Source organism: Myotis myotis, unplaced genomic scaffold (assembly GCF_014108235.1).
Source record: "Myotis myotis isolate mMyoMyo1 unplaced genomic scaffold, mMyoMyo1.p scaffold_m19_p_14, whole genome shotgun sequence".
NCBI lineage: Eukaryota > Metazoa > Chordata > Mammalia > Chiroptera > Vespertilionidae > Myotis > Myotis myotis.
The window spans coordinates 10,993,089-11,018,437 of NW_023416318.1; the positions used below are offsets into that span (position 1 = coordinate 10,993,089).

Below are 25,349 nucleotides of genomic sequence, written 5' to 3' on the forward strand. Positions count from 1 at the left end.
TAGAGAAAAATGAGAGATGCTATACAGGCTGACATTATAAAATTATTTCTGACCTCAACTGACTTCTCAGAAATACCTTCAAATCCTTCAGCTTATCTTTAGTCAGTTCCATCTCCTATTCACTTCAACATAAATTCTGAGCCTTCACCCAAGTCACTCTCCTAAGTCCTTAAAACCTCTCCTCCTGTCCCCACCACCCATAGCAGATAAGATTACCTTGCTTTCTGTCTTAGAACTGAGCTCTCAATTTCCTCTCTACAAATTTATTGTCCTCTCATGCTCAATTAATTTTTTCCCTTCAAATCACAGAAAGGAATATGGAAACCAACTGACACTAATTCAGACTTGTCCATGTAATTCAGTTCTAAACACTGTCATGAAGAAAGCAATTAAATCAAAAGGTTCATCTAATGAAAGAGACTTGTGCATTTATAAATACACTTAATCCAAAGTTAATATTACCACAGGAGTTCAAATATAAAAAAATAGCCATAGCAAGGAATTTTTAACAAGCTAGTCATAAGGACATTTCAGATAATCTTTTCCACATACCTGGTAAATGTTTGAGAGTCTTTGGCATAATCTCAGGAGATACCCTCAACATCCTGAGATCTGAAGAGTGATACTCCAACTCTCTGGTTGGCTCATGAGGAACAAATGGAGGCAATACAGATAAAAAAGACCGACTAATGTCCTATGAAGAGAGATTTTTAAAAAAAGAAAGATTAATATTAGACATCATCTGTTAAAATACAGACCTCACTTTATGAAAATAAATACTAAACAGTTACACCAGTTCCTTAAGATTCTATTTCCAATCCTCCTGAATACATATATAGGTCATATCTTGTTTGGTCAATTCCAAAAAGGCTCTATAAATTATTCTGAGGTTCTGGAAGTCTACCTGTATAGGAGACCTAGAAGTGTTTTTCTCCTTATGATAAGTATGATCATTGCAGAATCTGAACTATGGCACAAGGATTTTTTTAAAAGGGAGAAGTGTGTTGTGGAAAGGAAAAAAGAAAAGGAAGTAGGAGAAAACAAAGATTTTTAAGAAATCCACAAATATTTAGAATAATAAAAGCATGGGAAAACTGTATCTGTGATCAGTTCCTAAAAAAATAAAAGTCCTGCCCTAGTCAGTGTGGCTCAGTGGATAGAGGGTCAACCCACAGACTCAAGGGTCCTGGGTTTGATTCTGGTCAAGGGCACATACCTCAGTTGCAGGCTCAATCCCAGACCCTGGTCAGGGCATGCGGAAGGCAACCATTCGATATATCTCTCTCACATCAATGTTTCTCTCTCTGTCTCTCCCTCTCCCTTCCACTCTCTAAAAATCAATGGAAAAATATCCTCGGTTGAAGCTTAACCAAAAAAAGAAAAAAAAGTCCTCCAATTTCTTGAAACAAAAGTTGTGGGAAATTTAAACTGATAGTGAAGTAAAGGTTAAATGCTGGCAACTACTGTATTAGAGGACATAAATGGGCACTTTTACCCCTATTTTTCAACTGAAATATTTCTTTTTTTTAATTAAATCTTTATTGTTCAGATTATTACAGTTGTTCCTCTCCCCCCCCCCCCCCATAGCTCCCCTCCACCCGGTTCCCACCCCACCCTCTGCCCTTACCCCCCTCCCCCGGCACTGTCCTCATCCATAGGTGTATGATTTTTGTCCAGTCTCTTCCCGCACCCCCAACACCCCTTCCCCCCGAGAATTGTCAGTCCACTCCCTTTCTATGCCCCTGATTCTATTATATTCACCAATTTATTCTGTTCATCAAATTATTCACTTGATTTTTAGATTCACTTGTTGATAGATATGTATTTGTTGTTCATAATTTTTATCTTTGCCTTTTACTTCTTCTTCCTCTTCTTAAAGGATACCTTTCAGCATTTCATATAATACTGGTTTGGTGGTGATGAGTTCCTTTAGCTTTTTCTTATCTGTGAAGCTCTTTTCTGACCTTCAATTCTGAATGATAGCTTTGCTGGATAAAGTAATCTTGGTTCTAGATTCTTGGCATTCATCACTTTGAATATTTCTTGCCACTCCCTTCTACCCTTCGAAGTTTCTGTTGAGAAATCAGCTGACAGTCGTATGGGTACTCCCTTGTAGGTAACTGACTGTTTTTCTCTTGCTGCTTTTAAGATTCTCTCTTTGTCTTTTGCTCTTGGCATTTTAATGATGATGTGTCTTGGTGTGGTCCCCTTTGGATTCCTTTTGTTTGGGGTTCTCCGCGCTTCCTGGACTTGTAAGTCTATTTCTTTCACCAGGTAGGGGAAGTTTTCTGTCATTATTTCTTCAAATAGGTTTTCAATATCTTGCTCTCTCTCTTCTTCTTCTGGCACTCCTATAATTCAGATTTTGGTACGCTTGAAGTTGTACCAGAGGCTCCTTACACTCTCTTCATATTTTTGGATTTTTTTTCTTTTTGTTTTTCTGGTTGGATGTTTTTTGCTTCTTCGTATTTCAAATCTTTGACTTGATTCTTGGGATCCTCTAGTGTGCTATTGGGTCTCTGTATAATATTTTTTATTTCAGTCAGTGTATGCTTAATTTCTAGTTGGTCCTTTTTCATATCCTCGAGGGTCTCACTAGACTTATTGAGGGTCTTACTAAATTATCGGCAGTCTGACAGATTTATTTAATCTCACTAAATTTATCGGCAGTTTCTAGAAAATTATTGAAAAACCTTATAACCGTGGTTTTGAACTCTATATCCAGTAGTTTGCTTTCCTCCATTTCTGTCATTTGTGACCTGTTTCTTTGTCTCCGCATTTTGGCTGCTTCCCTGTGTTGGTAGAGTGGCTTTGTGTGCTAGGTGTCCTATAAGGCCCAGTGGCTCAGCCTCCCCAACTACCTGCGGTGGACACTCTTGGTGCACCCCTTTGTGGGCTGTGTGCACAATCTTGTTGTAGTTAAGCCTTCATTGTAGTTGGTATCACTGGGAGGAATTGACTTCCAGGCCAATTGGCTGTGAGAATCAGCTGTGTCTATGGTGGGAGAACTTCTGTGCTGGAGACACCCTTCTGGGGCAAGACTTGCTTCAGTGGGGCTTTGGTGCTCACTGAGTCTGCCCCTGAGTGTGTCCCTTATGGATCTGAGGAGTTGTAATCTGGATAGTCCACTCTGACCACTGGGTATACTGACTCTTGGATCTCTAAGGAGGTGCTAATTTAGCCTCTGCCTGAGGCTACCCAGCAGGAGCTACAGAGAGATCTGCAGATTCCTCTTCTTTGTTTGGAGGTGCCCAGATGAGGCCCAGCTGTGAAGCAATGCAAGCTGCTGTGGGGCCTTGGGCCTTCTTTTGGATGTTCTGGGTCTCTCTGACCCAGCTGCAGTTAGTTAGGTAATTTTAGATTGCAAAGGGCCAGGTCATTCATATGCAAAAGCCTCTGTACACAGCTTGGGTGGGGTGGGGTCTCAGGGAATCAACAGGGTGGAGGAAAAAGCTGTGGCTGATCCTCAGCCCTGCCCTAAGATGTCCCAGTTCTCACTGTTCCGCGGTAATCACTGCAAGCACCTCTGAGAGAAAGCCACCCTCAAGTTCTGCCTGCTGCCAGACAGTCCAGTTTCTCCCCGTATGAGTATGGGTCCCCAGAGACTCGCCCGGAGCTGGCATTCAGAGTAGTCAGGAGCTTGTGTCTCCCTCCCAACTGAAGAAGACAGCCGTGTCCTTAATTGCCAGCCCTTTCCACGTGCGCCTCCGTACCTCTGCACTTTATTTCCGCACCTCCTCTGAGTTTCAGTGTGCTTTTCTCTTTCCTTCTGGTTGTAGAATTTCCACTCAGCCAGCCTTCCTGTAGTTCTGGATGCTGTCCATTTTGTCTTTTCGTTGTATTTTTGAAATGGTTGTGCGAGGCAGCAATTTCCGGTGTTTTCCTATGCTGCCATCTTGGTTTCTCTCCTCAACTGAAATATTTCTTTCCCTTCCCCATAAGAAATGTCAAATAGAAAAACTTACAGGCTCTTCCTCCGATGGTAGTTGTAAAGCAGATTGCCAAGGCAGGGAGACATCACAAATTTCTAGATCATCAAGCATATTTTCTAAACCTGCTAGCTCAATGCACTTCCCAGTCAAGTCACCTTGGACACATATCTGGGAAATAGTAACAAGTAAAATAAAAACAAGTCACAATGCCATTTCCTGAAACAAAACTGGAAAAGACCATGTTTTTCCCAACTATCATTTTATTGTGTCTCACCTCTCTTTGTAGTTCAGATCTTTCATTGCATACAACAGCATTTTCATCTAGGCTACAGCATTCAATATCATCATCCAGAGAATAGATGTCAGATTCAGCCTTCCTCTGCAGGCCCTCTACAAAACAGGAGTCATTTTGCATAATTGTATGTATCGTAAAACTGGATTTGGCACCCATAGGCCAAGGAATTTCAGCTAGGCCTATGTCCGCTTTCAGCAATGTCTCCTGACCAACTGTAATTAATGATGCAGCACTCATCATTGGTAAAGTACCTTATTACTTTGCATCATATGTCATCAAGTTTGCTGAAAAGCTGCTTCCTATATCTGCAGATGGACCGTCAATGACATGACTAGAATTTACATTCTTACCCAAAATATCGTTTGAGGAATCTGCAACTTCTTCAAAGGTTTGCTGCTTTAAATCTTGCGAAAGCAAAGAATCTGAAGTAGATACTTCCAGTGGGTAAATAATGTTTGAAGATCCTGCCTTCTCTGCAAGGTCAAGAGCAGAAAAATACTTAATCTTCCCAATGGGAAGAAATGGTTCATTGTCTACATCACCCTGAAATAAAGCTGACTGTGTTTTTCAAAGACCAATAATCTAACTGTGAGATTTTTCACTTAACGACACATATGACTTAATCTCTGGAATAAAAGAAAGTGGCTTAATGAACATTTCCTGAGGAGCACTGGGGAATGATTTTATATTAGGAAACCAGTACAGGGAGCTAACATCATCATCACTTTTATGCAACAACGGCTTTGAAGCTTCTGGTTCAAACATGCTGGGAGTAGGATGATAGCATGAATGACTAAGTTTATCAACGAAACAATTTTCATCTTTGTAATTTAATAGGAAAATATCTGAATGGTTTGGTTCACCTTCTTGGCTATCATTTGTCACAGATTTACTGATGTCAGTTTGTATTTCATTTACTGTACTCTCTTCCTTGGAAATCTCAATAGAGGCAATAACTGCCTCAAAGGCTACCTTTGCAGTAGCATCAACATTTCTACCTCCAAAAGCAGCACTTGCCTTTTGGTTTCTTTCCTCTTGAAAATACAGTTGTTCTGTATCTCATCCAAGCTGGATGTAATAGTCTGAAGAGGACCACCAAAGAGGACATGATATCTACATAGAGATATCATGTCCCCTGGAGAGAGTATGTGTTTCTGAAACTTTTAAGGAATTATCAGGAACTATAACATTCTCAATATATTCTACTTCTGAAGATCTGGGACACACCTCTGAAAATAATAAAGTACTGCTATTCTCCTTTAGTTCAAAACATTGAGATCATTCTTTTCCCAGACCTTCATTTCTTTCATAACACTCCAAAGAAACCATCTTTTGTTTCATCTCATTCTCAGCTGGAGCCCTTAAATACACATTCTCAAAATGACTACCAGACATCAAGGGAACCCTTTTCCCACTCTTTTCTAACAAGCAATGCAAGAAAGAATATGACATTTTATTATTAAAATGAGGAGCAATTTCAAGTGGAAAAGAAACATGATCCTTACTGACTAGACATGTTTCTGGATGGTGTGAAGCTCCCTGTTTGGTCCATGGCATAAATAAAAAGGGGGCATTAAAATTGTCACTCCCCTCAAGACTTTTATTTTTATCAACTGTATCAGATGAATCTGAGCAGAAATCATGGTCCTTACTGGTTAAATATTTTTCTGACTGCTGTAAAGCTTCCCGTTTCCAATAGTGCACATCTGAACAGGAAGCATCAAAACTGTCACTTTCTTTAGGAGTTACATATTTATCACTTGTATCAGATGAAGTTGAAAAAGAAAATTGATCTTTATCAGCTAAATTGGTTTCTGGCTTCTGTGTAACTTCTTGTATCTTCCATGACATATATGAACAAAGAGAACCATAACTATCAGAGTCTTTGGGCTTTTTCAGTTCATCAACTGTATAGGTTAAAACAGTCTCTTCTTTGGTTTCTTGCTCAGGATGTAAAAAAGAGCCCTGAGACTCAACATCTGTACTCCCTATAAGTGTGTGCTGAGATACATTAAAGCGACTGTTAACTAAGTCTGAAGCTACTTCTGAGGTTGCCTGGAATAAAGCTTCACTAACTTCCGCCGGTCGAGAAAACCCTTCAATGTCTTCGGACTTACCAGGAATTCCCCTGAAAATATACAATTTAAAAAAAAAAAAAGGTTACATATTTAAAACATTTATTTTTTTAAATACCAACATGAAAAAATACAAAATTGTTATGTCACTGATATCAAGGTTATTTCCACAATGTGTTGAAAAACAAAGTTATAATTTCAAATTTTTTTAAGATGACTAATGACTAAACAAGGCAAATTTTTATATAAACAGAAAAGTGCACTACCATCTGTGACCCTGATATTTTCTCAGACTTCTCTAAAACAATATTGTCAAATATATGAGTAATTTCATATTGGCAAAAAAGTATTCTTTAGCCGGAACCGGTTTGGCTCAGTGGATAGAGCGTCAGCCTGCGGACTGAAAGGTCCCGGGTTCGATTCCGGTCAAGGGCATGTAGCTGGGTTGCGGGCACATCCCCAGTAGGAGATGTGCAGGAGGCAGCTGATCGATGTTTCTCTCTCATCGATGTTTCTAACTCTCTATCTCTCTCCCTTCCTCTCTGTGAAAAATCAATAAAAATATATTTTAAAAAAAAAATATTCTTTAAATGAAAATTTAAAATTAATTTAACCTGCGTTAGCTCTTTTGCTAGTCATTATGTTCTTGAAAACCACTTAAGAAGTTATCTACTCCCCCGATCCCCACCCCCAAGAAAACTACAACAGTAATCTAATCATTGGCTGGCTATTGTGTACAAAACACTTTTCATACAAGTAATTTAAAAATAATATATAGCAGAAGGGCACATCAGTAAACACCTAGTTTTTATTTTAAGGTGCTTTTTTTTTTTTTAAGTTCTAAAGAAGGAAAACTTATATTTTTGGATAATTCCAAATGTTTGAGAACTCCAAACATGTCTCCCATCATGACTATTCTTAAAGGATATTAATTTGGAATAATTATTAATTTGGACATGTTTGTTAGAAAAAATCTTATTACTTCATATTCACAGCTATAAGGAAAGGAAAGATAAGAAGGCTCATTCAGTATCAGCTGACCAAAATGAGAGTGCCAAACAAGTTAGTGACCATGAAATAAATGCTTTTTACAAAATGGGATTGGGTGATGAAAAGCAAAAGGGGAGATTTATAAAAAGAAAAATCCAGTGTGCCTTCTAAATTAAAATATGCCTGAAAAGCTAGAATATATTAGAAATTATTTTTAAATACACTACAGTAAACTGGCTCATTTTTACAACTACATGTTATTATGCCAAACTGATATGCATCATGTCTTAACTTAGGGACATGTTACCTTCAGAGTGTGAGCTGAAACTATCTAACCCCTACCCCAAAGTCTCAACTTAGGCTGAAGTCATTAATATTAGTAACAACTAAGAACAAGAAAAGAGTAGAATGGTTACATGAAAATAAAAATAAAAAATCGTACTACCTCAGAGGTGCAAAATCTAGTCCACGTTGGTGAAATATGGAATCAGGCCCAATCTCTTGGTCCTGTGTCAAACATGTCAGCAAAGGCAAATCAGGAGAAGCAAAGTTGTCTTGTAGGACTGCAAAGTTTCAAATATAAATATGTTGGAAATACTAAAAATAACTGCTTAGCACTCACATAATACTTTAAAGAACCTAAACATGCTGCCATCTGAAAATTTCTACAAACTTTACTATAACAACATAACAGCAGCAGCAACTACCTGACAAGATCCACGCACTAAACATACAGTATTTCACTTAACCCTCATGACAACCTTGAAGGATGGGTATCATTATATCCATCTTATAGGTAAGGAAACATGATTACATAACTTAAGAAATATTAAGTAATTTGTCCACATTTAAAAAGCCTAAGTGGCAGAGTGAGATCTGAGCCTAAGCACTAACTTTTTTACAAGTGCTCTTAACCATTATGAGTGCTTCTTTCCATTGTATATCAAAGTGTTTTCCATGGGCTCCTGGGCATCCCTTAGACAATCTCAGGAAGTGCCAAGGGTCAAACTTATATTCCAAATAGTATTAAGGCCCTGGTAGGGTAACTCAGTTGGCTGGTGCGTCATCTCATGCAACAAAAGGTTGTGGGTTCGATTCCAGGGCAGGGCACATACCTGGGTTTCAGGTTCAATCCCTGGTCGGGGTGCATACGGGAGGCAACTGACTAAATCCACATTAAACAAAAGGTCTTTAGAATCTTCAGTAACTTTAAAGTGTGTAAAATAGTCCTGTGACCAAAAAGTTTGAGAATTACTGATTTAAGGGGGAAAAGAACTGTTGTGAATTCCTGAATGCCAACCTAAGTAATTATTAGAATGCCCTTGAATGTATACTAAATATAAAGTCAGTATTCTCTTATAGTATTTACACAACTACAAAACAAAAAATTAAGCATTAATAGAAACAAATCTGTACAACCAACAGGATCTGTACAGCATCCTATTTAATATTAATTTAACTGGATGGGTGATATTTTGCTAAAACTAAATGGTTCTGTCAATAAGCATATAATTCTGTTGCTATAGTTTACTTAATTTCAGAATGCCTATAATACTGTACACCTTCCCTATCATAACTACCACACTCTTGTTTTAATCTTTATTCTGTCTGCTTTCCACCTAGATTGAAAACTCCATGTCTTCTGTATTCACAGCGGTATCTTCAGTGCCTAGCAAAATACCTGCTATACTTAGTAGGCATTCAAAATAGAATTATTACTTATTTACTGAATGATTTAATTAAAAATGAGAAACCTTTATCACCAAGGACTAACTGGCATGATTCCTCTTTGGCCTTTGCTTAGAGACTCAGTCTTAATCCTTCATAATCTAATTTCATAACCTTCATAAGTCCTCCAACCCTCTAAGAATCCTAAGGTCTTTTAACAAAGACACCACATTTCCTCACATTTGGACACTGTAATAGCTTGGACCACTCTTTTTTGAGATATCTGTCTTGGCACTGATTTTCAATATGACATTTGCCATTGGTGAGACTAATATACTCCACAATGACTATAGTATTCATGCATAACAAAACAGCAATTATAAAATTTCCTCGGCCATCAGATCCAGGGATCTGCTCTAATAATTTAAAATGTAAATGAGAAGCTAGAGCTAAACAACTTAATGTTAGCAAAAGTTTTAGAAGGCAGACACACAATTCCCTACCCAAAGCTGAAATTATTTTATTAAAGAATTTTGCTTGACATTTTGCCATGACATAAGCTCACTTCTTTAAAAAAACATTTTGTTATTAATCTTTTTTTAGAGAGAAACGGAGAGGGAGGGAGGGGGGAGGGGAGCGAGAGAGGAGGGGAGAGAGAGGGGGGGAGAGGGCAAGAGAGGGTTCCATGTGAGAACGAAACATTGATGGGTTGCCTCCCTAATGTCCCTTACCAGGGATTGAGCCCACAACATAGGCATCATGCCCACAACTGGGAATGGAACCAGCAACCTTTCAGTGCAAGGGATGATGCCCAACCAACTGAGATACATGGACCAGGGCTAAGCTCACCTTTTTACTGTTATACTAGAGGCCCGGTTCACGAATTTGTGCATGGGTGGGGTGCCAATAGGGGCTATCTTGCCCAGTCCGGGGGAAGGGAACACAGGAGGTTGGCCGGCCGGGGGAGGTAGGCTGTGGGAGCACACTAACCACCAGGGGGCAGCTCCTGCATTGAGTGTCGCTCCCTGGTGGTCAGTGAGTGTCATAGCTACCGGCCAGTCATCCAGTTATAACAATGGCTTAGGCTTTTATATAGATAGACTAGAGGCCCCATGCACGAAAATTTGTGCAAGAGTAGGCCTTCCCCCAGCTGCCGGCACCAGCTTCCATCCAGCACCCGGGGCCCAGGCTTCCCATCTCCAGCCACCGGCAAGCACCCAAGACCGGGGCTGCTTCCCTCCTCTGGCCACCCGCAGGCAGGCACCCAGAACCCGGGCTGGCTTCCCTCAGGCTGCCCACAGCCACCCGGGATGTGGGCTGGCTTCCCTCCAGCCGGGCTTTGTCAGGAATGATGTTCGAAAGATGTCTGGTCTAATTAGCATATTACCCTTTTATTATTATAGACTAGTAGCCCAGTGCACAAAAATTTGTGCACTCGGGGGTGAGAGTGAGGGATGGGGCCAGACCCCTCAGCCCGACCTGCACCCTCTGTCATGTTCTTAGACCCTGGCCACTCCTGGCCTAGGCACAGGCCTACAGGCTTGCAGTGGCCTGGCTCCCGAGGCCCCATTTTATCAAGAGAACAAAGTTGGCGTTAGTTACAGCCCTCACCGAACCCAGTACAGCGCATCTGTGCATACAACTGCCTCTTTCATGTGCCTGCTTTGCCCTACTGAATTACTAACATCTTGAGGACATAGCTCTGTCTTATCCTGCTTCAACTTCCGTGCCTGGCCTGGTGCCAGGGACCTGAGAGGGTTTGCTGAGTGAATGAATGAGTGAATGAATGAGCAAGTGAATGAGTCAATGAATGAGCAAGTAAGTGAATGAGCAAGCAGCTACCTGTCGGGATAGTTCGCACTCCACTCTGGGCTGCCTGACGCAAACCCTGGTCAGTTCCCGCGCTGCTCCCAGCGGCCCCACTCCCCTCTCCCAGCTGCATAGTATGCACAGGGCAAAGGCGACCCGGGTGTGCGTGTTGGCAGATCGGTGCATTAGCACCTGCCAACCCAGAATCCCCGCGGGAGGGCCGTTTGTGGTTGTGGCCAGTGGCTGATCGGTTCATTAGCACCTGCCAACCCAGGATCCCCGCGGGAGGGCCGTTTGTGGGGTAAGCCGGTGGTGGATGGGTGCATTATCACCTGCCAGCCATGAATCCCCGCTGAGGGCCGTTTGTGGGCGTGTCCGGTGGCAGATCACTGTGGTCCCACCGGCCAGCCCTGGGTCGGGTCCCGTATGGGCTGCCTGCCGCCCCGGTCGCAGATAGCAGGCCCGGATGGCAGGGGGGCAGGCGGGATGGCGCTATCCCGCCCTGCCTGTACTATGCAAATTAGCCGCCATCTTTGTTGGCAGTTAACTGCCATCTTGGGTGGCAGTTAATTTGCATATCACCCTGATTAACCAATGGGAAGCGTGTCGGAGGAACGGTTAATTACCATGTTTGAATATTATTAGATAGGACTAGAGGCCCGGTGCACAAAAATTTGTGCACTCGGGGGGGAGGAGGGGTCCCTCAGCCCGGCCTGTGCCCTCTCGAAGTCTGGGACCCCTCGGGAGATAACGACCTGCTGGCTTAGGCCTGCTCCCGGGTGGCAGAGGGCAGGCCTAATCCCTAGGTGCAGCCCCTGGTCGGGCTCAGAGCAGGGCCGATGGGGGAATTGGGGCGCCGCCCCCTGTCATGCACAGAGCAGGGTGGATTGGAAGGTTGCGATGCCACCCTCAGTCACGCTCAGGGTAGGGCCGATTGGGGGGTTGGGGCACTGCCCCCTGTCACACTCAAGGCAGGGTCGATGGGGAGGTTGCGGCGCCACCCCGTCATACACAGAGCAGGGCCAATCAGGGGGTTGGGGCGCTGCCCCCCGTCACGCACAGAGCAGGGCCGATCAGGGGGTTGGGGAGCTCCCCCCTGTCACGCACAGAGCAGGGCCCATCAGGGGTTTGGGGAGCTCCCCCCTGACATGCACAGAGCAGGGCGGATCAGGGGGTTGGGGCACCGCCCTCTATCACCCACAGAGCAGGGCCGATCAGGGGGTTGGGGCGCCGCCACTGTCACGCTCAGGGCAGGGCCGATGGGGAGGTTATGGCTCTATCCCATCACACACAGAGCAGGGCCCGTGGGGTGGGGGGGTTGGGACGCCGCCCTCTATCACCCACAGAGCAGGGCCGATCAGGGGGTTGGGGCGCCGCCACTCTCACACTTAGGGCAGGGCCAATGGGGAGGTTATGGCTCTACCCCGTCACACACAGAGCAGGGCCCGTGGGGTGGGGGGGTTGGGGCGCCGCCCTCTATCACCCACAGAGCAGGGCTGATCAGGGGGTTGGGGCGCCGCCACTCTCACACTTAGGGCAGGGCCAATGGGGAGGTTATGGCTCTACCCCGTCACACACAGAGCAGGGCCCGTGGGGTGGGGGGGTTGGGGCGCCACACCCTGTCACACACAGAGCTGCAGGGCGATCAGGAGGTTGGGGAGCTCCCCCCTATCAGGCACAGAGCAGGGCCGATCAGGGGGTTGGGGCGCCTTCCCCTGTCAGGAACAGAGCAGGGCAGATAGGGAGGTTGTGGCCCCGCCCCCTGTCACACACAGAGCCACAGGGCAATCAGGGGGTTTGGGCGCTGCCCCGTGTCATGCTGATCCCGGTGCTGGGAGGCATATTACCTTTTTACTATATAGAATAGAGGCCTGGTGCATGGGTGGGGCTGGCTGGTTTGCCCTGAAGGGTGTCCCGGATCAGGGTGAGGGTCCCCACTGGGGTGCCTGGCCAGCCTGGGTGAGGGGATGATGGCTGTTTGCAGCTGGTCACCCACCCTTCAGGGTGGGGGTCCCCACTGGGGTGCCTGGCCAGTCTGGGTGAGGGGCTGAGGGCTGTTTTCAGGCTGGGAATGAAGCTCCCAACTGCTCCTTTTTTTCTTTTTTTTATTTATTCTGAGCCAGCTTTAGCTCTGAGGCTCCAGCTCTTAGGCCTCCGCTCCTGAAAGCAGGTATCTGGTTTGTTTAGGTTCTACAATCGAAACTCTGTATCAACTCCAGGTCTGAGATCCCGGCTAGCTGAAAGCTGGTTTCTGGGGTTTTGTTTAGCTTCTATTTTTGTAACTATGTTTCAAACTGCCAGCTCACAGGCCTGTAGCGGCAGGCGGGGAACATTGGAGTCCTCCATCACTGAAGTAAGCAAGCCTCATGTTAGTTTCAAGCTGCCTGGCTGCCGGCCACCATCTTGGCTGGCAGTTAATTTGCATATTGCCATGATTAGCCAATGGGAAGGGTAGCAGTCGTACACCAATTACCATGTTTCTCTTTTATTAGATAGGATAGCCTTTCCATTATTAAATGGCTCTAGTTCAGTGGTTCTCAACCTTCCTAATGCCGCGACTCTTTAATACAGTTCCTCATGTTGTGGTGACCCCCAACCATAAAATTATTTTCGTTGCTACTTCATAACTGTAATTTTGCTACTGTTATGAATCGTAATGTAAATATCTGATATGCAGGATGTATTTTCATTTTTACAAATTGAACATAATTAAAGCATAGTAATTAATCACAAAAACAATATGTAATTATATATGTGTTTTCCGATGGTCTTAGGCGACCCCTGTGAAAGGGTCGTTCGACCCCCAGGTTGAGAACCACTGCTCTAGTTGAACGTTCTTTCTTATATCAATATCAAGTTTAAAACAACCCTATATATTCTCATTTTACCCTCCAGATTAAGATTAGCAAATCCTATATAACTAGAGGCCTGTTGCACGAAGAGATTCGTGCAATAGGCCTTCCCTTCCCCTGGCTGCCGGCACTCAGGACCCAGGCCTTCAGTCTTCGCTGCTCTGGCCCGGAGCCTTGTCTTCGCTGCCTCGGCCCGGAGCCTTCAGTCTTCACTGCTCTGGCCCGGAACCTTCAGTCCTCGCTCCGTCACTTTGCGCCTTCGTATGCAAATTAACCACCATCTTTGTTGGGTTAATTAGCATACTCTCCTGATTGACTGGTGATAGTGGAGGGACAGTCAATTTACATGTTTGTCTATTGTTAAGTAAGATAAGAATATGCTAATTATCCATTGTGCTGTAACGTCACGACCAATCTACAAGTGGTGGAGAGCTACAGGAGGGCGGGGCAGTGAGCTATGAGCAGCGAGAGGGCTACCAGTGGCGGCGGGCGGGTGGCCAGCTGAGGCAAGTGGCAGTGAGCTACTCACACATGGATTCGTGCGCAGGGCTACTAGTACTTTTATAAAAGGCCAGGTAGTAGATATTTTAGACTTTATTAGTCATATATGGTTTCTATTGCACATGCTTTTTTTGTTGTTTTTACAATCCTTTTAAAAATGCAAAAAGCATTCTTAGTTCATAAAAAATAAGGCCTTTACCTGTGGTCTGTAATTTGCACGCTCCTGCTGTACTCCATTAAAATACTCATACATGATAATGTTCATTTCTGTTTACTGGATTGTCTTCCCAAAAGAAGAGTTAGCTTTCATCTATATATTCCTAGCCTCAAAAACATACAATAGACACTTAGATATTTGTTAAATAAGTGAATGAAAATAAGCTGCTTTCACTTTAGCATGATAACCTTTCGAAAACATGATCATAGCAAAGCCTTCTTTCATCTACTGTCATAGCCATTTCCTCCCACAAAGAAACACTAATGTTATCAACATATTTCTTAAAATGTGAAACTAAAATTAAAGTTGAGTTTGATGATCCACATCACAGAATTCATTGGCACTAATAGTTTGATTTGGATAGCATTAGTTTATGTTTGAAAAGAACTTAAATTAACTCCTATTCATGCTCCTTTAAAAAACTCTTAACTGCACAGTTGAACCCATTTCTTTGACAAAAGCGAATTCTTAAAACTGTGGAGCTGTATTTTTTTTTTAACTTTTGAAAACAAAATCTGAGGAAAGAACAAAGAAATATTTGTCTGAAGTATAATTTAGGCATGAAAAAAGTTTAAATTACCACATTTGTTTAGCATTTTTATATATCTGTAATGATCCAAAGTAGTAAAAGTACAATTTATTCTATCTCCTACTTTGATGATTTGAGAGGTAAAGTATTCCTTTTGTAAAGAGCTAATAAATCAGTTCCATATACAACAAAGCAATAAGATCTACCTCAAACAAGTCATTTAACCTCTGTATCCAAATTTTTGGTTCTGGAAACTGAGAATAACAACATATGCCATAATCAATTCTAAGAATCTAATGAGGTAAACATGAACATTTGCTTTTTTGGGTTGTATTTTAAGGAGTATGGGTCTCCATTGCCAAGTAGTCAAAGGATAACACAGGCTCTAGTGAGTTTGGCTCGGTGGATAGAGTGTCAGCCTGTAGACCAAAGGGTCCCAGGTTCGATTCCGGTCAAGGGCATGTACCTCAGTTGCAGGTTCCTCCCTGACCTGGGACCTGGTTGGGACTCATGCAGGAAGCAACCAACTGATGTGTCTCTCTCACATTGATGTTTCTCTCTGTCTTTCCCTCTCTCTTGCATTCTCACTAAATATCAATCGAAAAATATCCTCAGGTGAGGATTAAAAATAAAAAATAATAATAATAGTAATAAAGGATAACATGGTTTACCCCAAGAAAAAAATCCACAAATTCAGGACTGAGAAGGTGTACCTACTAGAGAGAAAGTTATCAACTTTCTGCCTTCTGTGAGCAATAGAGTATGATAAAATGAGGGGCAGCTGCACATTTAACATAACTATGCAAGCTGTGGAAACCAGAAATAAGCTAATATCTTTGAGTATATCTTTACAGAACTCCTTAACTCAAGAAAGGATTTAAATGAAGGACTTGCAATCTGCCAAAAGTAAATATTTTATAAATGTGAGGTATTAATACTAGTTTAAAGGGAAAAAAGAGGCCTTACCTAGCAATGGAGAACAAAAGAGACCTCTGTTGTGTTTCTTTACTTGATTTTCTGATTGGGTCAATATACTCTCCTCCACAGAGAGGAAGTCTGCCGCATCTGTCTCTTCCTCTCTCACATTAAACCTGGTCTGAGATGTATCCGAGGTGTGGGAAGAGTCGATTTCTTGAGGAAGAAAATGCCAAGATTCTGTTCTCTAAAACAATAATTTTGAAGGAAAATGTACTAAGTTATTAACTGAATTAACATACTTATTAACATTTGTATTAAAATGTCCACTCACATAGCTTCCCATTTGATAACAATCTCATCAAAGTTTATAAAAAGTAAAGCTTTCCCTTCTATTTTTCCCAAAATTAGCTATATTTTAGACCTCTTTCCCATTACTACTTATCTCTTAATTTGAATCTGCCAGTGAATCTTGAACAGTTAGTTCTCATCATTAAAAGAGTAAATCTGGGCCCTGACTGGTTTGGCTCAGTGGATAGAGCATCAGCCTGCGGACTCAAGGGTCCCGGGTTTGATTCCGGTCAAGGGCATGTACCTTGGTTGTGGGCACATCCCCAGTAGGGGGTGTGCAGGAGGCAGCTGATCGATGTTCCCCTCTCATCGATGTTTCTAACTCTCTATCCCTCTCCCTTCCTTTCTGTAAAAAATCAATAAAATATATTTTTTTTTAAAAAAAAGAGTAAATTTGGGCCTGACATCGTGTGCCTCAGTGGTTGAGCATCAACCTATGAATCAGAAGGTCAGGGTTCAATTCCTGGTCAGGCCATATGCCCAGATTGCATACTCCATCCCCAGTAGGTCAATTCTTCTGAGTGACACCAACAGCAATCAAGGCTCAACTACAACAAGACTGTGCATAAGCCCACAAAGGGATGCACCAAGAGTGTCCACCTCAGGTGATTGGGGAGGCTAAGCCACTGAGCCCTATAGAACACCTACTACACAAGGCCACTCTATCAACTCAAGGACTTAGCAGCTACCCAATATATAGAAACAAACACAGGGAAGCAGCCAAAATGCAGAGACAAAGAAACATGTCACAAATGAAAGAAATGGAAAAAAACAAACTACCAGATATAGAGTTCAAAACCACAGTTATAAGGTTACTCAAGAATCTTCTAAAAACCTCGAGGGAACTTAGTGAGACCTTCAAAGACCTTTGTGAGAATGCCAAAAAAATGGAAAAGGACCAGTCGTAAATTAAGCATACACTGACTGAAATAAAGAATAATATACAGGAACGGGTTGAGTGAACTGTGACTCTTCTAGTCTCAGCAATCTATAGAAAAGCTGGAGTCTCTGATATCAATGTGGGGAATGTAATATATTCATTAGAGATAAATTATGATCTGGCTGGGGTTGGCTACATGGGGGTCACTGACCCAACGATGTCTCTGAACACACCATACTTTGTGGCCAGGTGTGTTTTGTGTGCGTGCGTGAATCCTCACTGGAGGATATGTTTTACTGATTTTAGAGAGAGAAGGGAGAGGGAGAGAGAGAGAAACATCAGTGTATGAGAGAAATATCCATTGACTGCCTCCCGAATGTGCCCCCACCAGGATGGAACCCATAACCTAGGTAAGTGCCCTGACGGGGATCGAAACTGAAATCCTTCAGTGTACAGGAGGATGCTCCACCGAGTGAGCCACACCAGCCAGAGCAGCAGGTTCATTCATCACATAACCCACAGCTTATGGCTGCAGCTGCTGAAGGACGGGAGTGTGACCTGCATTCTTCCAAGTTCTCTGTCACTAGCCAGGTAGTCAAGCCAGCAGAATGAGAACCAGGAAAAGAACCATGGTTCACCAAGGCCGCGGCCACTGCGAGGAGCAATGGGAATCTCCAGGGACCAGCAAGGGCCAACGCACCTGCATCCTATGCACATGAGACCAGCCTGATGATGGGCTCCCTGGCTGGAGCAGACCCTCAAGCTCGCCCAGATCCCAGGAGACAGAAAACCAAGTGGCATCTCCAGGACCAATGCCTGGCAGCCCGGAGCAGCCCGGGGGAAACACACCTTCTATTCCTTACGTACAAAGATCATTCCCATCTCGGAAATCCAAAAGACCCTGCCGGTGGCATCCCACATCGGGATCGGGACCTGCCAAGACCCCGGGCAGAAGCTCCCGCGGCCCCTGCCCCTGCCCATGCGCGCTGGGCTGGGGCACCGGGGCAACAGGAAGACGCCTGTGGGGAAGGCCTCGCTGACCCGGGACATCCCGGCAGCTGCACTCCCACCCCGGTCCTCAGGGGGAAGAGGCCTTGGGCCACGTAGCCCACTCTGGTTGGATGCTCCGAGGCCAGAAAGCGGCGCCTCACCCAGGAAAGTGGGGAGACTGGAGGTGCGTGAGGGCCGATTCCCGTCCTGGGGTCTCACAACCCGGCCTGGGACTCGCTGGATGCCCGAACTTCAATCGTTCCGGGGAGGCGGGAAGGCCCGGCCCCAGAGGTGGTGCAGGAAGAAAGCAGGAGGGAACCGCGGCTCGCTGGGTGCTTGGGCCCCAATGACCGTGCGCCCAGAGAGGCCCTCCGCCCCACTTGCATCTGCGCCCCTCTTCGGGGGAGCCAGACCCAAGTGAGGTCACTCCTGACCCAGGGGGCTCTGCTGGCCCAGGGGGTGACATGGCGTCGCATGAGGACACGGTCCTGGTCCTGACGCTGGGGGTAGACGGGCTCCTGGCGGACGGCGGGCAGCACCGGCCTGGCCACCCACTCCCTCGCGCTCTGCGTGGCGTGCAGCACCAACCGCACTCCCCAGCACTCCTGGGGACAGGCCGTGGCGCATACAGACGGATCTGGGAGGGAGGTGGAAGCCACGCGAAAGGGGAATCTGTTGCTGAAGACCAGGTGTGAGGCCTCCACGGGAAGGTCACAGGCGGGTGTGAGGGTATCTTTGCCAGGGGACGCAGGAGGCTCAGACACAGAAGGATCGTGCCACAGCCGGAATCCAGAGAGTGAAAGGAGAAGGTCTGCAGACCTGAACTCCATGGGAAAATCGTTCTCTAACCACTTCGTGCAGCTTGGTCATTAGGATGAGGTGATTCTCCGCACAGCGGAGAATCAACTAAGTGTGCTGAGGATCACGTGGTGAAAATTGAGGAGGAGGACCAAGATCCCAGGCACTGAGCGCCCACCGTGGAAGAGAAGCTTAAGCCAGCAAAGGAGGAGATGGCTGAGGCCCGAGCAAGGCCCAGGGGAGGCCTTGGCCATTCATGGAGCCTGCGGAAGGGGCACGTGCACATCCACTCGCTGGAGAAGACCACCGAGCAGAGGACTAAAGAAAACTATGAACTGATCAGGCTCTGGGATGACCTCATTTCCAAACTGGAGAAGATCTGATGTGTGCGCCCCTGACCAGTGCGGGCCCTCTCTCCTGTCCATCTGTCTGACGCTCTTAGGTTTCATGCTTTCTTCTCTCTCATTAACTCAACTGGTTTCGAGATTACATTGCTTTAAAAAGAAGACCAAAATTTCCCTTAAGTTAAAAAGTGACCAAAATGGTGGTTGGGATATTGGACATTGGCTCTGGATATCCAAAGCCTTTATGATACAATTAGAGGCCCGATGCATGAAAATTCATGCAAGAGTAGGCCTTCCTTCCCTGGGCTGCCAGCACCAGCTTTCCTCTGGCACCTGGGTCCCGGGATTCCCTCCTCTGGCCGCCAGCAGGCACCTGGGACCCAGGCTGGCTTCCCTTGCACGCCTGCAGGCACCTGGACCGGGCTGCTTCCCTCCCACCCTGGCTTCATCAGGAAGGACGACTGGAATAACGTCTGGTCTAATTAGCATATTACCCTTTTATTATTATAGATTAGCCTAATATGCTGCTCTGATCCTTAGTCTGTATCCATTCTTTTTTTAAAAAAAAAAAAAATACAGATTTTTGTTGATTTCAGAGAGGAAGGGAGAGGGAAAGAGAGATGGGAACATCAGTGGTGAGCGAGAGTCATTGATTGGCTGCCTTCCGCAGGCCTCCCACTTGGGATCGAGCCCGCACCCGGGGCATGTGCCCTTGACCAGAATCGAACCTGGGACCCTTCAGTCCGCAGGCTGACGCTCTGTCCACTGAGCCAAACCAGCTAGGGCTGTAGCCATTCTTAAAGTGAAGTAAACCTCATGACTGGTAAGCCTGTAAAAAAAAAAAAAAAAAAAAAAAAAAAAAGAATAATATACAGGGCTTCAACAGTAGACTAGAGCAGTGATGGCGAACCTATGACACACATGTCAGAGGTGACATGCGAACTCATTTTTTAGGTTGATTTTCTTTGTTAAATAGCATTTAAATATATAAAATAAATATCAAAAATATAAGTCTTTGTTTTATTATGATTACAAATATAAAAAAAATTTCTATATGTGGCATGGCACCAGAGTTAAGTTAGGGTTTTTCAAAATGCTGACACACTGAGCTCAAAAGGTTCGCCATCACTGGACTAGAGGATTCCGAGAATCAGGTCAATGATTTGAAATATGAGGAAGCAAAAATCACCCAACTGGAAAAACAAAAAGAAAAAAGAATCCAAAAATATGAAGATAGTGTAAGGAGCCTCTGGGACAACTTCAAGCGTACCAACATCCAAATTATGGGTGTGCCAGAAGAGAGAGAGAGAGAGCAAGATATTGAAAACCTACTTGAAGAAATAATGACAGAAAACGTCCCCTACCTGGTGAAAGAAATACACTTACAAGTACATGTAGCTCAAAGAACCCCAAACAAAAGGAATCCAAAGAGGACCACATCAAGACATATCATAATTAAAATGCCAAGGGCAAAAGACAAAGAGAAAATCTTAAAAGAAGTAAGAGAAAAACAGTTAGTTACCTACAACGAAGTACCCATACGACTCTCAGCTGTTTCTCAACAGAAACTATGCAAGCCGGAAGGGAGTGGCAAGAAATATTCAAAGTGATGAATAGCAAGAACCTACAACCAAGATTACCCAGCAAAGCTATCATTTAGAATTAAAGGTCAGATAAAGAGATTCACAGACAAGAAAAAGCTAAAGTAGTTCATCACCAATAAACCACTATTATATGAAACTAGAGGCCTGGTGCATGAAATTCATGCACTGGGGGTGGGGGAGGAGCCCCTCAGCCTGGCCTGCGCCCTCTCGCAGTCCGGGACCACTCGTGGGACAGCAGGCGGTCAGACATCCCTCTCGCAGTCCAGGGCTCTTGCAGCCTGGGACCCCTCACTTCTTACCTCCCACCTGCAATGGAGGTGGAAGAGGATCCCGTCACTGCTGCTGCGCTTGCCAGCGGTGAGCCCGGCTTCTGGCAGAGCAGCACTCCCCCTGTGGGAGTGCACTGACCACCAGGGGGAAGCTCCTGCATTGGGCGTCTGTCCCCTGCTGGTCAGTGCATGTCATAGTGACCAGTCATTCCGCTGTTCAGTTGATTTGCATATTAGCCTTTTATTATATAGGATAATGAAGGGTATTCTTTAAAAAGCGGAAGATGATAAATGTAAAGATAAAAAATTATGAACAACAAAGTGACAACAAATACATATCTATCAACAAGTGAATCTAAAAATCAACTGAATTGCTGAAACCGGTTTGGCTCAGTGGATAGAGCGTCGGTCTGTGGACTGAAAGGTCCCAGGTTCGATTCCGGTCAAGGGCATGTACCTGGGTTGCGGGCACATCCCCAGTAGGAGATGTGCAGGAGGCAGCTGATCGATGTTTCTCTCTCATCGATGTTTCTAACTCTCTATCTCTCTCCCTTCCTCTCTGTAAAAAATCAATAAAATATATTAAAAAATAAATAAATAAATAAATAAATCAACTGAATAACAACTCTGATGAACAGAATAAACTGGTGAATGGAACAGAATCAGCGGCATGGAAATGGAACAGACTGATGATTCTCAGAAGGAAGAGGGTCTGGGGGGTGTGGGAAGAGATTAGACAAAGATCTTATATGTATGTAGGCATTACCTATGGACACAGACAATAGGGTGGCGAGGGCCTGGGGCGGGGTGGGGTGGGAACCATGTGGAGGGGAGTTACGAGGGGAAAAAGAGGGACATCTGTAATAATCTACACTAATAAAAGAGAAACATGCAAATTGGTGTCACTCTGCTACGCCCACCAGCCAATCAGAGCAACTATGCAAATTTACCCAACAAAGATGGCGGTTAATTTGCATACGCAGGCATGGAGCGAAGAATAAAGGCTCCAGCCGGAGTGAAGATTGAAGACTGAAGAGGCTTGGCTTCTCTGCTGCAGCCACAGCAGAGAAGCCAAGCCTCGCTGCGGCCGGACCAAAGGGCTGGGCCCTGGGTGCCGGAGGAAAACTGGTGCTGGCAGCCAGGGGAAGGAAGGCCTATTGCACGAATCTCTTCATGCAATAGGCCTCTAGTCAACAATAAAGATTAAAAAACAAACAAAACAAAAAAACAAATTTTTACATGATGAAATCTTATAATATTAACTGAAAAAGAAATTCCAAACCTAAAGTCACAATATTTTCTATATGTGACTACTTTACTGAGTTCTTATTAACTGTGTCAGTTTTTAGTGTACTCTGCTTCTCTCAATAACATTATATCCATGAAGAGTGACACATTTGTCTCTTTCAAATGGCATGATTCAGCAATGCTTCTAAAAATATCTATGGGAAGGATCGATTTTTCCTACTTTGAATTCATCATAGGAAGATATTAAAATACTAATAAACATTAATAAGTAAATAAAAATAATACATAATAAAAGCTAGTAAAAATAACTAGAAAAAATGAAATTTAAAAGATATGAGGCCAAAATAGAAGCCCAAATATTTCTAGTTCTAAAAAACATAAAATCACCCTATCAAAATGCTATAAAAGTTTCTAAACACTTCATGTCAATTCTTTACTTATCTCTTGAGAAACTAGTAATAAGATTTTCATGGACTGGCACCAATCCATAGACCTTAGTAATAACTTTTTTAAAGTTTTAATAAAAGTACTTATTTATTTATTTTTGTTTGTTTGTTAATCCTCTCACAGGGATTTTTTTTTTATCCTCACTTGAGAATATTTTTCCACTCATTTCAGAGAGAGTGGAAGCGAGAGGGAAAGACAGAGAAACATCAATGTGCAAGAAACTGATTTGTTGCCTCCTGCACACTGAGATCCGTGCCCTTGACTGGAATAGATACAGACTTTTTTTTTTTGAAGCCATAAGATAAAAATTTGGGTACATAATGGGGTTATAGTTTTAGTGGTAGGAAGACACTGAAGTTTCATCTTTTGCTCTTCATTTATTGCAGTAGGAGATGAAATCATCAACTGAAAAGGACGAAGGCGAGTTCAGTAGTTCTGAGAAGGAATAAGGAGTCATTTTATCAAGTCAACTCACCAGGAAAATATAGTAGGATTTCCAGGCAATGCCTAGTGCCCTTGTGGTTTAATGTCATCAATTTAAAGGAAAACCTGCATTTCTTCAGCAATGCCCTGCTGCTTAGATTCAGAACAGGAGAAGATTCAACCAGAACTGAGCTTTTGCAAAGCAAATAGGATAGTGGGAGAAAAGGACAAGAAAGTTAAAGATGTTTGCAAGGTAGTGATTATAAGGACAACTATGAACTCTCAGAGCAGTAAAGAGGGAAATATAAGAAAGGAATTATAAAAAATTTAAGTGTGATAGGGTAGTTGTTTTCATGAAGTTAACGAAATTATTGCAGTCGAGGATCTAGAGTAGAGTAAGTGATCTGTAGAGGACACAGGATGGGCAGGGGAACAAATAGATACATCTCTTAGCAGTAATGAGAAATAAAACTGGGACCAGGTTCAAACCATGGTCAAGGGATGAGAGATGTGTCAAGTACTAGAGATGTTGTAGAGAGAATCACAATATGACTGGAATGCCCCTGCTTTAAATCCCTTTATTAGACTATTCCTTATAGAATGGAGTGCTTTCAAAAGAAAAAAAATTAAAATTAATCATTCTCATATTTCTTTTATTTTCAGGTATTAAAATGTAAAAAACATGTTTCTAATAGCAATTTGATGCTATATATTTGACTAATGTATTCAGCATAGAAGGGAATGAGATATTTTGGGATATCAAAGGTTTATGTTCCATAATCCTCTAACCAGTGGTCAGCAAACTCATTAGTCAACAGAGCCAAATATGAACAGTATAACGATTGAAATTTCTTTTGAGAGCCAAATTTTTTAAACTTAAACTATAAAGGTAGATACATTGTTATTAACTTAATTAGGGTACTCCTAAGGCTTAGGAAGAGCCACACTCAAGGGGCCAAAGAGCCACATGTGGCTCGAGAGCTGCAGTTTGCCAACCACTGCCCTAAGCTATAGATAAGTAATGTTAATATTTTAGAATATTTCTCTCCATTCTTTTCTCAGTATATAGTTGTAACACTGATATAAGGTAGTGGAGAGTTGTTTATCTCTTTCTTTTTTTCAGAGAGAATGGGAGAGGGAGAGAGAGAGATAGAAACATCAGTGGTGAGAGAGAATCTTTGACTGGGCACCTCCTGTACACCCCACCCCCTACTGGGTATCGATCCTGCAACCCAGGTATGTGCCCTTGACCAGAATCAATCCCAGAACCCTTCAGCCCACAGGCCAACACTCTATCCACTGAGCCAAACTGGATAGAGCACGAGGATATTTTTTCCATTTATTTTTAGAGAGAGTGGAAGGGAGGGAGAGAGGAAGAGAGACAAAAACATCGATGTGAGAGACACACATTGACTGAATGCCTCCAGCACAAACCCTGACCCAGGCCAGGGACTGAACCTGCAACCCAGATAAGTGCCCGTGAATAGGAATCAAACTTGAGACCCTCAGTGCACAGGCCCACGCTCTAACCGCTGAACCATGCTGGCTAGGCCTATTTTATTTTTTTTTTAATTGTTGACACTACTACAATAAATTTATATTGTAACATCACCTTTCTTATTTGGCAGTGTTAGATCAAATTTTTAATCATATTTGCAAGCAGTCTTAACATATTGTCATATATAGTTGTATTAAGATTAATGAGCATCTGTGCCATCTAGGGCAGGACTGGTGGTGGTGGTTAGAGCATCAGCCTGTGTACCTGAGGTTCTCGGGTTCAATTCCCAGTCAAGGGCAGGTACCTGGGTTGCAGATTCGATCCCATTTGGGAGTGTACAGGGGGTGGGGAATAGGGCGCAACCAACTGAAGTGTCTCTCTCATATCAATGTTTCTCTGTCTCCAACTCCCTCCCTCCCTTCCTTTCACTCTTTCTAAAGCAGTGGTTCTCAACCTTCCTAATGCCTCGACCCTTTAATATAGTTCTTCATGTTGTGGTGACACCCAACTTCATTGTTACAAATTGAACATAATTAAAGCATAGTGATTAATCACAAAAACAATATGCAATTATATATGTGTTTTCCGATGGTCTTAGGAAACCCCTGTGAAAGGGTCGTTCGACCACCAAAGGGGTCGCGACTCACAGATTGAGAACCACTGCTTAAAGCAACCAATGAAAAAAATATCATTGGGTGAGGAATAACAAAACAA

The 25,349-nt window shown here is 43.6% G+C and overlaps 1 protein-coding gene across 3 annotated transcripts in view; it reads right to left on the reverse strand.

Moving 5' to 3' along the window:
• Positions 1-25,349, reverse strand: part of ALMS1 (ALMS1 centrosome and basal body associated protein) — a 152,801-nt gene that overhangs the window by 106,542 nt on the left and 20,910 nt on the right. For all 3 annotated transcript variants that reach the window (XM_036334116.1, XM_036334114.1, XM_036334115.1), the window contains exons 3-9: positions 15,835-16,030; positions 7,738-7,855; positions 6,345-6,355; positions 4,578-4,700; positions 4,207-4,322; positions 3,966-4,100; positions 553-694 (exon numbers count right to left, since the gene is read on the reverse strand). In XM_036334116.1, the coding sequence (XP_036190009.1) occupies positions 553-694; positions 3,966-4,100; positions 4,207-4,322; positions 4,578-4,700; positions 6,345-6,355; positions 7,738-7,855; positions 15,835-16,030 (841 nt within the window). The remainder of the gene's footprint in view (positions 1-552; positions 695-3,965; positions 4,101-4,206; positions 4,323-4,577; positions 4,701-6,344; positions 6,356-7,737; positions 7,856-15,834; positions 16,031-25,349) is intronic.